The sequence below is a fragment of the Phyllobates terribilis genome, unplaced genomic scaffold (genome assembly GCF_046119375.1).
Source record: "Phyllobates terribilis strain yellow unplaced genomic scaffold, ASM4611937v1 Scaffold_13__5_contigs__length_258822181, whole genome shotgun sequence".
NCBI lineage: Eukaryota > Metazoa > Chordata > Amphibia > Anura > Dendrobatidae > Phyllobates > Phyllobates terribilis.
This window is the reverse complement of record NW_027362773.1, coordinates 134,769,437-134,782,876: the sequence shown is the minus strand read 5'-3', so window position 1 is coordinate 134,782,876 and position 13,440 is coordinate 134,769,437. Positions and strand designations below refer to the sequence as shown.

The 13,440-nt window shown below is 38.4% G+C and overlaps 1 protein-coding gene across 1 annotated transcript in view; it reads left to right on the top strand.

The window, feature by feature from the left end:
- Positions 1-13,440, top strand: part of LOC141174072 (uncharacterized) — a 369,120-nt gene that overhangs the window by 348,924 nt on the left and 6,756 nt on the right. The window contains exons 33-36 of the mRNA XM_073658713.1: positions 295-390; positions 2,745-2,864; positions 8,355-8,453; positions 12,524-12,643. Of these exons, the coding sequence (XP_073514814.1) occupies positions 295-390; positions 2,745-2,864; positions 8,355-8,453; positions 12,524-12,643 (435 nt within the window). The remainder of the gene's footprint in view (positions 1-294; positions 391-2,744; positions 2,865-8,354; positions 8,454-12,523; positions 12,644-13,440) is intronic.

Genomic DNA, 13,440 nt, shown 5'->3' with positions numbered 1-13,440 from the left:
ACCAGGCAAAACTGGACAGATACCAAGACCTACTCATCTTGAGTGACCAATATCATTATAGTAGAGGTGATCGAGGAGTGGACTGTAGACAGTGGAATATGACACTATCTGATGGTAATAACTAACATGCACCTGGTGATGGTTCTGACTGTGTTTATTACATGACCATGACATATTTTCGTAGAAAAGCACACTATTGTCACAATTTCTCACCAGGAAAATGTATTTTTAAGACATACTGTACTTGTGTTTTTAACTTCTGTATACTTTTTATTGAATGTTCACAATCTACAGGGACAAACATACAAAAAGATTCCAGGTGAATGCTGTGGAGAATGTGTCCAGACAGTCTGCATGATAACGATTGGTAACTTTACCAAAACATTGCAGGTAACAGTATTGCTTCCATCTATTGTGAAAATTGTAAACCTCTGTCTACACTTGATATAGGATTGTTTGCTGTCAGACTAATATTCTCACTAAAGCTAAAAGTCTTAAACTGTGTTCAAACATTGCAGTCAATGTTTATTTTTTGGAGATTTTGAAACTCTTGGTAAATCGTTGGATTTTTGTTTCAATTGTGGCAAAAAAGTGCAACTTGACCATACTGTGTAAACACAGCCTTAATATTATATTTTTATTTGTACAAGAAAGTGAAAAAATGTTGTTAGGAACAAATGAGTCAGATCAATTATCCCCTTAGGGGCAAGTCAATTTTTCCTTTTTTCCCTTTTGTTTTTTTTTTCCCTATCCTTCATCCAAGAGCCATGACTTTATAATTGTAATTTTCATTTAACATAGCAATTTGAAGGCTTGTTTTTTGCGTTGTAAGTTGTAGTTTTGAATGGCATTATTAAAGGGTTTGTACGTTTTAATTAATAGATTTTGGAAGAATAATAACTTCCACTATTTTATGTGTTAAATAAAATGTTCCTGTGCTGAGATAATCTTATAAATGCGCCTCTGCTGTGTACTGTGTAATGGCTGTGTCTGACCGTACTGGAACAAGGTCTGATCATACCACAGCTCCTGGGCAGGGGGGAAGAGAACAAAAGAGTATACAGACATTAAAGCACAGGATCAAGGTTGATTCTATTTGCAAGGTAAACAAGTTTTTAAACAGGCAGGGAAATATTTTTTCTTACAAAAACAACCAGCTGTGATCCCATGCTGTAATGTCTGTATACTCTTTTTCTCCCCTCCCTGTCCAGGAACTGTGGTATGATCAGACCATGTTCCTGTACGGTCAGACACGGCCATTACACAGTACACAGCAGGGGCTCATTTATAAGATTATCTCAGCACAGGAACATTTTATTTAAACACATCCAATTGTGGAAGTTATTTTTATTCCAAGATCTATTGATTAAAATGTATTTTGTTCACGGGACAACCCCTTTCATTTTAACATATGATATCCTGACGGACAAGAAAAAAAAATCAAACTGGGTAACTTTCTTTTTACAATTTCAATATGGTTATGTTTATACCAAATTTCTGTTTTTTTACTATTTAAAAAATTGTCTTCAGTCTTTATATTCTGAGACCCATAATCCATTTTTTTTTTTAATTATTCTGTCAGTAGAGTTGTAGGAGGGCTTGTTTTCTTCCTGGAAACGCTGTAGTTTTTTATATTATCTGGGGATTTGTATGAATTTCTTTACAGTTGAAACCAGAAGTTCACATACACTATATAAAAAGACACATATGCATGCTTTTCTCAATATCTGACATGAAATCAGAATAAACCTTTCCCGTTTTAGGTCAATTAGGATTACCATAATTTTTAATATTTACCAAATGTCAGAATAATGAGAGAGAATGTTTTAAGGCATTTTCATTGCTTACTGCAAAGTCAAAAGTTTACATACACTAAAATTACTATGCCTTTAAACAATTTATTAGTTCAGATGATTATGTATGTAGTGATACCAAATATGTTATTTTTTATATTTTGTCATTTACATTATTGGAAAAGGGGGAGTGATTTCAATTTTATGTTTATTTCTTCATTTTTTTCACAAGTCATATTAACTGCCTTAGGCAACTTGAACCTGCAATTGCTTGACAAGCCTATACAATACATTTATATAATTTCCGTTCTACTATGAAGCCCAGTCACGGCCTGGACTTCATAGAAATAGTAACATGCCAGACACAGAGCCCAAAAGTAGGCCCTGGCTGTCATGACAACTCATCAACACCCTGTAATCATGTTGGGGGTGAGATGGTCACCAAATATGACCTGCAACTCCATCCCAAACCTCCTAAATTCCACCATCAAAATTGACACTGACATTTAAGAGGTAAATTTGCATATTGGACTAAGACTTGATCACAGCAGTTACTTTCAGATGCCAGCTGTACAGTGCAGCTGGCACCCATCTGTATGTAGAAGACTGAGTGCCCAAGCCTGCCCCATATGTTGATGGAGCATTTCCGCTGTATATGTATGGTGTGGGTCACCAAGGGATTAATATTTCACAAGTGGAGAAAATATATGGAGAAAAATACATCAACAACAATATTCTTTCAGAATCTGCCATGTAAATGGCATCTAAAGTAAGTCCTCTGATCACGATAGTGGAAAACAGCAGTAACATGCAAAACTATTACAATGATATTCCTGCACTTATTTTTCATAAAGACTTATGTCACTGAGATAGAATTTCAGCTCCATCCAATTGCAGTATGTCAACAAAAAGAAAAAGAAATCTCAAGATCAGCATTTTCATTTCTTCCAGCCTGGGGACACCTGGATAGTGCCTCCTGATTACTGCACGTACTATGAATGTGTTTTAACTGGAGACAAAGCTGAAGCTGTCCATAAAGTATATGTGTGCATGAATACAACCTGTGCATTGGTAAGTTACTCTTTATTATTGTAAAATATGTTTTAACAGATAAACCTGTGTCATAGTAGAGTGGTCTTTACAGTCATTCAGAACCCAAGCAATTGTTTTATTTTAAAACAAAATAGAGACCTGAAAGATTGTTGTTGGTACAAGTGTGTTCTTCCACAGATAGTACAAAAATTTTGGTAATGACTAGCGATGAACGAGCGTGCTCAACACTGCTCGATACTTGGTTAAGCATTGGGGTGCTTGGGTATGCTCATTACTCAATTGAGTATCGCGGGTGCTCGAGCGCCATGCTCTTTCTTTGGAATACTCTACCCAGGAGAATCTGATTAATTCCCAATACCCACAGTTTTAAGCGTGGCCTAAAAATGCTTTTTTTTGACCGACCTATTGCCCCACCTCACTTATCTAACTATCTCCATTTTGCCCATACAAAATCTTCTTCAAAACCAGGACCCACCTAGCATCTGTTCACACCCTCCATGCATTTAATAGCCCTCTGTGTCTGTACTGTACACATACTGGCTGGTGACTGGTTCATGCAGCGTCATGTGTATACCTTATGTATTATATTGATGGCCGGACCATACAATACAAGCACTTTTTACCACTTACCTCTCGTGTCCCCCCTATTTCCTCATAGACTGTAGCTTGCCAGCAGAAGGGCCCTCTCTCCTTTTGGTATCTGAGTTATGTGTCATTCTGTAATGTTTTTATTTTCTGTTTATGTCCCCTCCGTAATGTAAAGTGATGCGTAATATGTTGGCACTATAAAAATAAAAATTATTATAATGTTATTATAATTACTATGCCATCTACTCTCGTCATAAGCGACGGCGAAATAAAGTGAAAGATGGCCCGGCTATTAAGGGGTAGAGGAGGCATTTTTTTTCTCTTTTTAATTTTGCATTATATGCAAGCCATTATACAGGAAAGAATGTTTCCTAACATTTTTTCCTGTAAAATTCAATTTATCTTTGGTTTTGTATGATTTTTTTTATCAGTCCGCACAAGTGGAGTAATACTCTGACATGATTGTTCCCAGCAGCGACTTGGGAATCAGAGATACGTCCAGGTGTCTTCCCCATGCTGTTCCCATTCTACAGGGTGGGCCATTTATACAGTGGTGGCCAAAAGTATTGGCACCCCTGCAATTCTGTCAGATAATACTCAGTTTCTTCCTGAAAATGATTGCAATCATAAATTCTTTGGTATTATTATCTTCATTTAATTTGTCATCAATGAAAAAACACAAAAAGAATTGTCCCAAAGCCAAATTGGATACAATTCCACACCAAACCTAAAAAAGGGGGTGGACAAAAGTATTGGCACTGTTTGAAAAATCATGTGATGCTTCTCTAATTCGTGTAATTAACAGCACCTGTAACTTACCTGTGGCACCTAACAGGTGTTGGCAATAGCTAAATCACACTTGCAGCCAGTTAACATGGATTAAAGTTGACTCAACCTCTGTCCTGTGTCCTTGTGTGTACCACATTGAGCATGGAGAAAAGAAAGAAGACCAAAGAACTGTCTGAGGACTTGAGAAACCAAATTGTGAGGAAGCATGAGCAATCTCAAGGCTACAAGTCCATCTCCAAAGACCTGAATGTTCCTGTGCCTTCCGTGCGCAGTGTCATCAAGAAGTTTAAAGCCAATGGCACTGTGGCTAACCTACCTAGATGTGGACGGAAAAGAAAAATTGTCGAGAGATTTCAATGCAAGATTGTGCGGATGGTGGATAAAGAACCTCGACTAACATCCCAACAAGTTCAAGCTGCCCTGCAGTCCGAGGGTACAACAGTATCAACCCGTACTATCCGTCGGCGTCTGAATGAAAAGGGACTGTATGGTAGGATACCCAGGAAGACCCCACTTCTTACCCCGAGACATAAAAAAGCCAGGCTGGAGTTTGCCAAAACTTACCTGAGAAAGCCTAAAACGTGTTGGAAGAATGTTCTCTGGTCAGATGAGACAAAAGTAGAGCTTTTTGGGAAGAAGCATCAACATAGAGTGTACAGGAAAAAAAAAGAGGCATTCAAAGAAAAGAACATGGTCCCTACAGTCAAACATGGCGGAGGTTCCCTGAAGTTTTGGGGTTGCTTTGCTGCCTCTGGAACTGGACTGCTTGACCGTGTGCATGGCATTATGAAGTCTGAAGACTACCAACAAATTTTGCAGCATAATGTAGGGCCCAGTGTGAGAAAGCTGGGTCTCCCTCAGAGGTCATGGGTCTTCCAGCAGGACAATGAGCTAAAACACACTTCCAAAAGCACTATAAAATGGTTTGAGAGAAAGCACTGGAGACTTCTAAGGTGGCCAGCAATGAGTCTAGACCTGAATCCCATAGAACACCTGTGGAGAGATCTCAAAATGGCAGTTTGGAGAAGGCACCCTTCAAATATCAGGGACCTGGAGCAGTTTGCAAAAGAAGAATGGTCTACAATTCCAGCAGAGCATTGTAAGAAACTCATTGATGGTTACCAGAAGCGGTTGTTCGCAGTTATTTTGGCTAAAGGTTGTGCAACCAAGTATTAGGCTGAGGGTGCCAATACTTTTTGTCTGGCCCATTTTTGGAGTTTTGTGTGAAATGATCAACGATTTGATTTTTGCTTTATTCTCTTTTGTGTTTTTTCCTTGCAAGCAAATTAAATGAAGATAATAATACCAAAGAATTTGTGATTGTAATCATTTTCAGGAAGAAACTGAGTATTATCTGACAGAATTGCAGGGGTGTCAATACTTTTGGCCACCACTGTATGGATACACCTATATAAAATGGGAATGGTTGGTGATGGGAAGACGAGCTCAGGGAGGTCAGAAACCTCCCGTGGAGCAGAAGGGCAACTGCTAACTGTAGCATGGGAGATGGGTGGTCTCGTAGGGTGTCTTGCATTGAAATCTGCTGCAATGACCCGGGTACTGCATTCACCAAACATCAACACAATTTCTATCCGCTCCTCACGTGTTAACCTCTGTGATATGTCAATGGCTCTAAACAAAGAGAAACTTGTAAATAACTCATGAAAGAATAAAGTTATGTTAAAACAAAGCACACCATTGTTTTTCTTATGAAATTTGCATTAAGTTTGATGTGTTACATGACCCTCTTTCCATTGAAAAAAATAAAGTTGGATCCAAAATGGCCGACTTCAAAATGGCCACCATGGTCACCACCCATCTGGAAAAGTTTTTCCCCTTCCATATGCTAATGTGCCACAAACAGGAAGTTGATATCACCAACCATTCCCATTTTATTTAGGTGTATCCATATAAATGGCCCACCCTGTACTTGACCACTGTTTCCATCCAAGTCAGTGATTTTACTGCTTTCCCAGCCCTCCTGTTACGGTCTTTTGGAAAAATGCTTGAGTTTTCCATTGACTTCCATTATACTCATGACTTGAGAAGAGCATGTCCAAGCGTCTGACCTCGACTCGAGTACTGAGCGTTCGAGCATTTTAATGCTTGCTTATAACTATTAAGGACTTATGCAAATTCAATAGATTATTGTAACAAGCTAGCAAAACCCTTAGCAGGCTGTAATCTCTCCAGCCATTAGCTGGTCATGCAGATAATGTAAAGGTTGGCATGACTCACAAGGTATCATCTTGATAACTTGAGTGAGGTTAACTCAGTTAATAGGATTAAAACAACTTAAAGGTGGTGTCCAGGACTTTAACGTTGATGGCCTAATCTTAGAATAGGTCATCAATGTCTGATCAGTGGGGATGTGACACCCGGCTTCCCCTTCAATCAGCTTTCCCAGTGTCTGTGATGGCCGGAACTGCATAGTTACGTAGCTACACCGCTCCATTGATGCAATAGTGGCCTCGGACTGGTACTAAACATCCGCCCCCTATTGATTTGAATAGGTGGTGGATGTGCAGTGCCTGGACGCGGCCACTATACAGTCAACGGAGCTGTACTGTGCAGCTCCACAACTGAGCAGTTCCAACACAGGGAACAGCGGATTGGCAGGGATGCCTGGTGTCGCATCCCCACCGATCAAACATTGATGATCTATCCTAAGGATAGGCCACCAATGTTAAAGTCCCGGACAACCCTTTTAACATTGCACAAGCCATTGACTAATGTTAATTTTTTTTGTGCAATACTATTCCATTGTTGTGCTATCTTAGTGAAGGTAATGCTTCCTAGATCAGTGTGACCACAAGAATGTGGTTTTCATATTTCCGGCCACATTCCAACTAAATTGTGTCGCTCAGGACACTTGCATTGGGCGAGACCGCTCCCATCTAGTCGGCACGTGACCTCATGTATGCAAATCCAAAACTTGCGGTCACGTGCCCTCCGCTCTCAGTACCAACATTAGAGAATCTTTTACAGCCAGCAGTGTATGCGGTGAGGATTCATAAGTCTCCAGTCACACACAGTGACTGCAGACCTGTAGCCTAAGGCCAGACAACCCCTTTAATATTTATATAAGTAGGATAACACTTTAAATGTATATTGCATATATGATCTCCTATATAAGATTTATACCTCAAGCATATAGGCTTGTTTTCATGAACTGACGTGATATGAAATAATTTTCATTTCAATTCAATCTGACATTCAATATTTCTTCAGCCATTGGTATATGAAGTATTAATATATCTGGAAGCAGCAGCCACTGTAAAACATTTTGCTTGCTGCAAACAAAGATCCTCCAAAACAATCATGAATTACTAGATATATTGTTGTAAATACTTTTATGCCCAAAAATGTCAAAAGTATTCTCAGAATGATACCTTTTGGGCTAACCAGCTTTGTATTGTATATCATAGATATATTGTTGAGCAGATATCGGTTTAAGGTCAGTTAACACAAAGGAATAGAGTATTGGCAAATACTTTTTTTTCAAACAATGGCAAAAGATGATAAAAAAATTACAATAGAAATACAGTTGTCATGTAACTGCAATTATTTCCTGTGCGGAAAAAGTTACAAGAACTGTGAATATTGTTTTCTGATGTCCGTAAGGTCTCTTCTTTTAGGATACGGATAAACCACACATAGCAATTGTGGTTATGATTTCAAAGATTCAATGACTTAAAACGTGTTTTATTCAATAATGATCAACATTTCCATAGATTTGAATATTTGTAATGTACTCTATTATTTTATTTTGCTTCCTTCTCTCTTAAACACTGTGCTGAAAGAGCTATATTATAGAGAAACTGTCAACAAGATTTTGCAATTTTATCTGCCATGTCCCGTCCCGCTCTGATTTCTCCCCATCTCTGCTCACTTTGACAGAGCTGGACAAAAGAGGTTGGAAAAAAGACAAAGATCTAAATTGTTTTGCCCAACTTTGCGTTGTGCAAAAATGTTGAAACTTTTCAAAGTGTTTTACTCCAGAATTCTGGCTTAAACAATTTTATTAAATTGGGGCCTACATTTTTAAAGTTCTAACTGAGAAATTTACATAATGGTGTTTTCCAACTAATTATTCCTTTGGGTAATTCAACATATTTGGTCCTACTTTAGGGATACGAATACCGAAAAATTGAAGGTCGGTGCTGTGGCGAGTGCATAAAAGTAAACTGCACCATAGTGTTGCCAGACCTTACAGTGAAAATCTTACAGGTAAGATTAGGAATATATAATGTACATGCCCCATATATAGCTCACCTCTTTAATCTTTGACTTACACAAGCAGTAAGACAATAATATTTATGCCAAGAGAATTCTGCGCCTTCCATCACTAATACACTCCCTGACAGAAGTTATGTCGCTTATCCATGTTATGTAAATAAAAGCTTCTAACCTGACGTTAAATTCATCCATTGGTTTTATAAATTACTCTTTTGAAAGCTGAAATCCTCCCAAATTTGGTTTAGGTTAAGAAAATAAATTGGCATCAATGCTGAAATATTGATCATTTAATGAACACAGAATGGGCAGATTTTGGCAAGACAAAAGTTTTGTCGCCTGGTCATATAATGCACCCAATCCTAGTTTACATCCTCACCAGTGCTCAGTAAATGTTCGGTTAATTAGTGGGTGTGTATAAAAAGAAACCCAGCACCCCAGGCCTTCACTTGAACTGCAACTTGAGCTCTGACAACATGCCAAAAATCCACCCTGCGACCAAAGCCTTGATTATCAAGAGGCTGAAGACCAGATCCACTGCAGAGGTGGCTGGCACCTTTAATGTGTCTCAATGTCAAGTATAAAGAATTAAAAAAAGATTTGAAGAGACTGGAGATGTGTTTGACAAGCCCAGGTCCGGCAGAGCCCGCAAGACAACTGGTCAGGAGGAACGTTTGTTGGTTAGAAAATTCAAAGCATTCCCCTCTTCCACTGCAGCAGAGCTCCAACAGGCCTGGTCACCTCAAGTCCCTGTGTCAACTAGAACAGTTTGTAGGATTCTGTCTCGAAATGGCATCCATGGTCGAATCATTGCCCAGAAGCCAGCACTAAACAAAAGGCAGATAAAAAAAACATGTATCCCACAGCCTGCTTAAACTATGCTTAATGGATGCTGGAAAAGTGGCAGAAGGTGGATTTCTCTGATGAATCTTCAGTAGAATTATACCACAGCCACTGCAAATACTACAGGAGACCTACTGGAGCCCATATGGATCCAAAATACACCCAGAAAACAGTTACATTTGGTGGTGGAAAGATCATGGTCTGGGGTTACATTCCTCCAGGCAAAAAAGACCAAAGTGCTCAAGGACTGGCCAGCCCAGTCACCAGACATGAACATCATTGAGCATGTTTGGGGTAGGATGAAAGAGGAAGCTTGGAAGACAAAACCAAAGAATCTAGATGAACTCTGGGAGGCATGTAAGACTGCATTCTTTGCTATTCCTGATGACTTCGTTAATAAATTGTATGAATCATTGTTGAACCGCATGGATGCAGTCCTTCAAGCTCATGGAAGTCACACAAAATATTAAATATGACTCTAATAGCACCAAAACTTCATTCACCAATGTTATGCAACATATATTTGTATTTTAAGATAATTATTTGTTGGAATATCACATTACTTTCTGTGGGCGACAAAACTTTTGTCTTGCCAAAATCTGACCATACTGTGTTCATTAAATGATCAATATTTCAGCATTGATGCCAATTTATTTTCTTAACCTAAACCAATTTGGGAGGGTTTCAGCTTTCAAAAGAGTAATTTATAAAACCAATGGATGAATTTAACGTCAGGTTGTAAGCTTTTATTTACATAACATGCATAAGCGACATAACTTCTGTCAGGGAGTATAGATTCAATCCATTTTTTGGGTGAGGGGTGAAGGAGCTGCCTTTACATTGAATGCATTATTCTAGTCTGTAAGACAGGGCAATGTAGTGCATGCAGTGATTTTTTTTACGAGAACCCATATTCACTGGTACACTGGCTATAATGGGTCCATGTGCTCTCTGTGTGAGGTCTGTGGTGCACACGGGCAGCACACAGGCTGATTATATGCTCTTCTAAATGAACCTTTAAGGGCAGAAAGTCCTAAATTCATAAAAATGCTATGTATTCCAAATTTTCTGTAAATTTTGGATATTTTTATAAATAAATGTAAGCTATATCAACTTAAATGAACTATTAAGATAAAGTATAATGTGTCACAAATAGACATTATCAGAATGAATTGGATACATGAAAGTATTCAAACATTATTACCATGTAAAGTGTCGCTTATCAATTTTGAAAAAATGGAGCTTTGAGCTAATGTCTCAAATCATTAATTGGTGAAAAAAATATATTTTGAACCTGTATAGTTAAAGAAGCACTCCTCCTCCCATCAAAGTTTTCATCTTCTTAATCTGTTGCAGTCATCATATTATATAGCACTGTGTACTTACAATTGCTCATTTTGCCTTTCTACCCAGTTAATTATTCTCTTTTCTCTGGACTATGTAGAAACAGGAAGTCTCTTTTCTCTGCATGAGTCATCATCTTCTGCAACTCCCAACTCAGTTGCTTCCTTCTCCCCCTGCCAGGGAATTTGCAGTGACTCATGCAGGGAAAAGAGACTACCTGTTTCTAGTAGAGCTTAGAATGATTCAGCTAGTCAGTTTTTAATCATGTGATGTCATAGACCTAATGGAAAACAGAAGAATTAACTGGGTAGAAAGGCAAAATGAGCAATTGTAAGCACACAGTTTTATATAATATGATGATTGCAGCAAATTAAGAGGATAAAAAAATAATAGGAGTACTTCTTTAAAAAAAAAAAAAAAGAATACAAATTGCTGTTAAAAATTTGACATTCATTATGGAGGGATTAGACATAGTACATGTAATCTCTGCTCCAGTCAAATGCATCGATTTGATTATCTTTATTTGGAATACTATGGATTTGAAGATTAGAAGATAGTACCTTTAAAGGGGTATTCCCATCTCCATGATCCTATTCCAATATGTAGTAGGTGTAATAATAACAATATTAGCAAATACCTCAAATTTGAAATATAATATAGTTTTTCTGATTCGCTATGTCTCTTTCCTCATGCGCAGGCAATACAGGACCTTAGGTATCCATGGTTTTATGACCACTGATATAGTGACAGTTAGTTACATAGTTGCTAGTGGTCGTAACCATGGATAGATAAGGTCTTGCAATGCCTGCACATGAGGAAAAATACATAACTAATCCAAAGAACTATACTACATTTCTAATAGGAGGTATTTGCTATTATTCTTATTATTATTACACCTACTACATATTGGGATAGGACCTTGGAAATGGGAATACCCCTTTAAGAGTAGGTTCATACAACTGAATTCTCCACATAGAAAAACAATCTGATTTTTGCTGGACAGACTTTGATCAGAGTTTGATCCTAGTCGCATCAGTTTTTCTCAGATGTGAATAAAAAAAATAAGTTTCTCCACATTCCTCATTCTGTCAGTCCGAGTGTGGTCCAATTTTTTTCATGAACCAATAGATTTGTATTGCCGATTTTGATTCAATTTGGATCAAGATTGAACATGTATCAGATTTCTTCCGCAAACCACTCAATCCAAGAAAAAAATCGGACATATGCACTGCACCATAGAATATCATAGGCACGAGTGCTATCCATGAAAATCAAGGACAGCACATGTACGAGAAAATTAGTCACATGCACGAGTCCTAAGAGGACAGAAAAACATATAGATTCATTTTATTTTAATTACCTTTTCAGAATCCCTTAGACAATTGTAAAGATTATATACTTACACAATGTAGATTTAAAGGGGTTGTGCACTACTTAAGATTACCCCCCAATGTATCCCCCCGGGGCCCCTAAGATATTTTGTAAATACCTTCCGTTGCAGATAATGCCTGTAAGCGGCGCTATCACTGGCCGCTCACAGGGATCACGTGACCCTCGCCTGAGGCCGGCGCTGACATCCGCTGACGTCACGACAAGTGCTGGCTGCAGCCGGGGGTCACGTGATCCCTGTTAGTGGCCAGTGATAGCGCCGCTTACAGGCATTATTAGCAACGGAAGGTATTTACAAAATATCTTAGGGGCCCCGGGGGGATACATTGGGGGGTTAATCTTAAGTAGTGCACAACTTCATTAATGCTACTTCTGAAGAAAATTGTACCCTCAGTTTGTTGTTTTTTGGCTAAAATATAATTTGTAAAATAAAAGATTGTAACAGGGATAACATGTATTGTAAATCTATTTCTGGTAATTTGTTACAGCCTGGAGAATCCTATGCATCACCGCATGACAAATGCATCCATTATATTTGTTCTTATGATCTGGAGACGATCACTTTTCAGACAATTTGTCCACCATTTGACCCATCAAAATGTGAACCGGTATGGCCTCATTGCTGAAATTTGATAATCATATTTAGTACATTATATTACATTATCCAGTTTCATAAAGTTGCTAAAATTTTAAATGGAATTTTTATAAAGTGATTTGTGGTGATCTGGACTGTGGATCCCAACCCATATGGAGAATGAAAGGTTCACGGTAGTAATAAAGTGCTACATCCACTTTACTGATCATCACTAAAGACTCTAGGGTTTTAAACCCCACCAATCTTAGTGTGGTTCCATATCTTTCATTTGATTTTACATGCATCTCTAGCTGTGACCATTCAGAGTAATTATTGGGGGTCAAAAGTGTCCACAACCCCTTTGTTTGTTACAGCATTCACAAAGGCTGGGTGCAGGGCTTGGGAAAAAAATGAAAAGGCATGTGATGAGCAGTCCTCAATTGCAATATGTTAACACAACCTAAATGTATTGGTAAGAAGCGCACAACCTGGCGGTTGTCTGTGGATTAGAGTGTGTGTTTTTTAGCACCTTTTCAATGTAGGACATAATAGTTCATCATACATCAGGTCTGAATGTATAATGTAGGTTACAGAGCTGAGAATGTCCTCTTCTTGTCAGATTAAGGCAGTGTTACACAGCTGACATTTGCCTCTAGCAACAGTGATCAAACCTAGTCCCTTTCACTGTTGTTTAACCATCTGTATGACTCTGTCAGAAATTGATGGACTAATTTGATGTTGGCATGACCATGGGTTGCCAATGGGTTGACATGGCAGCTGTGGGCAGCCATCTTAGTCCTCATGTGAAGCTTAGTCTATAGTTGGGGTTCA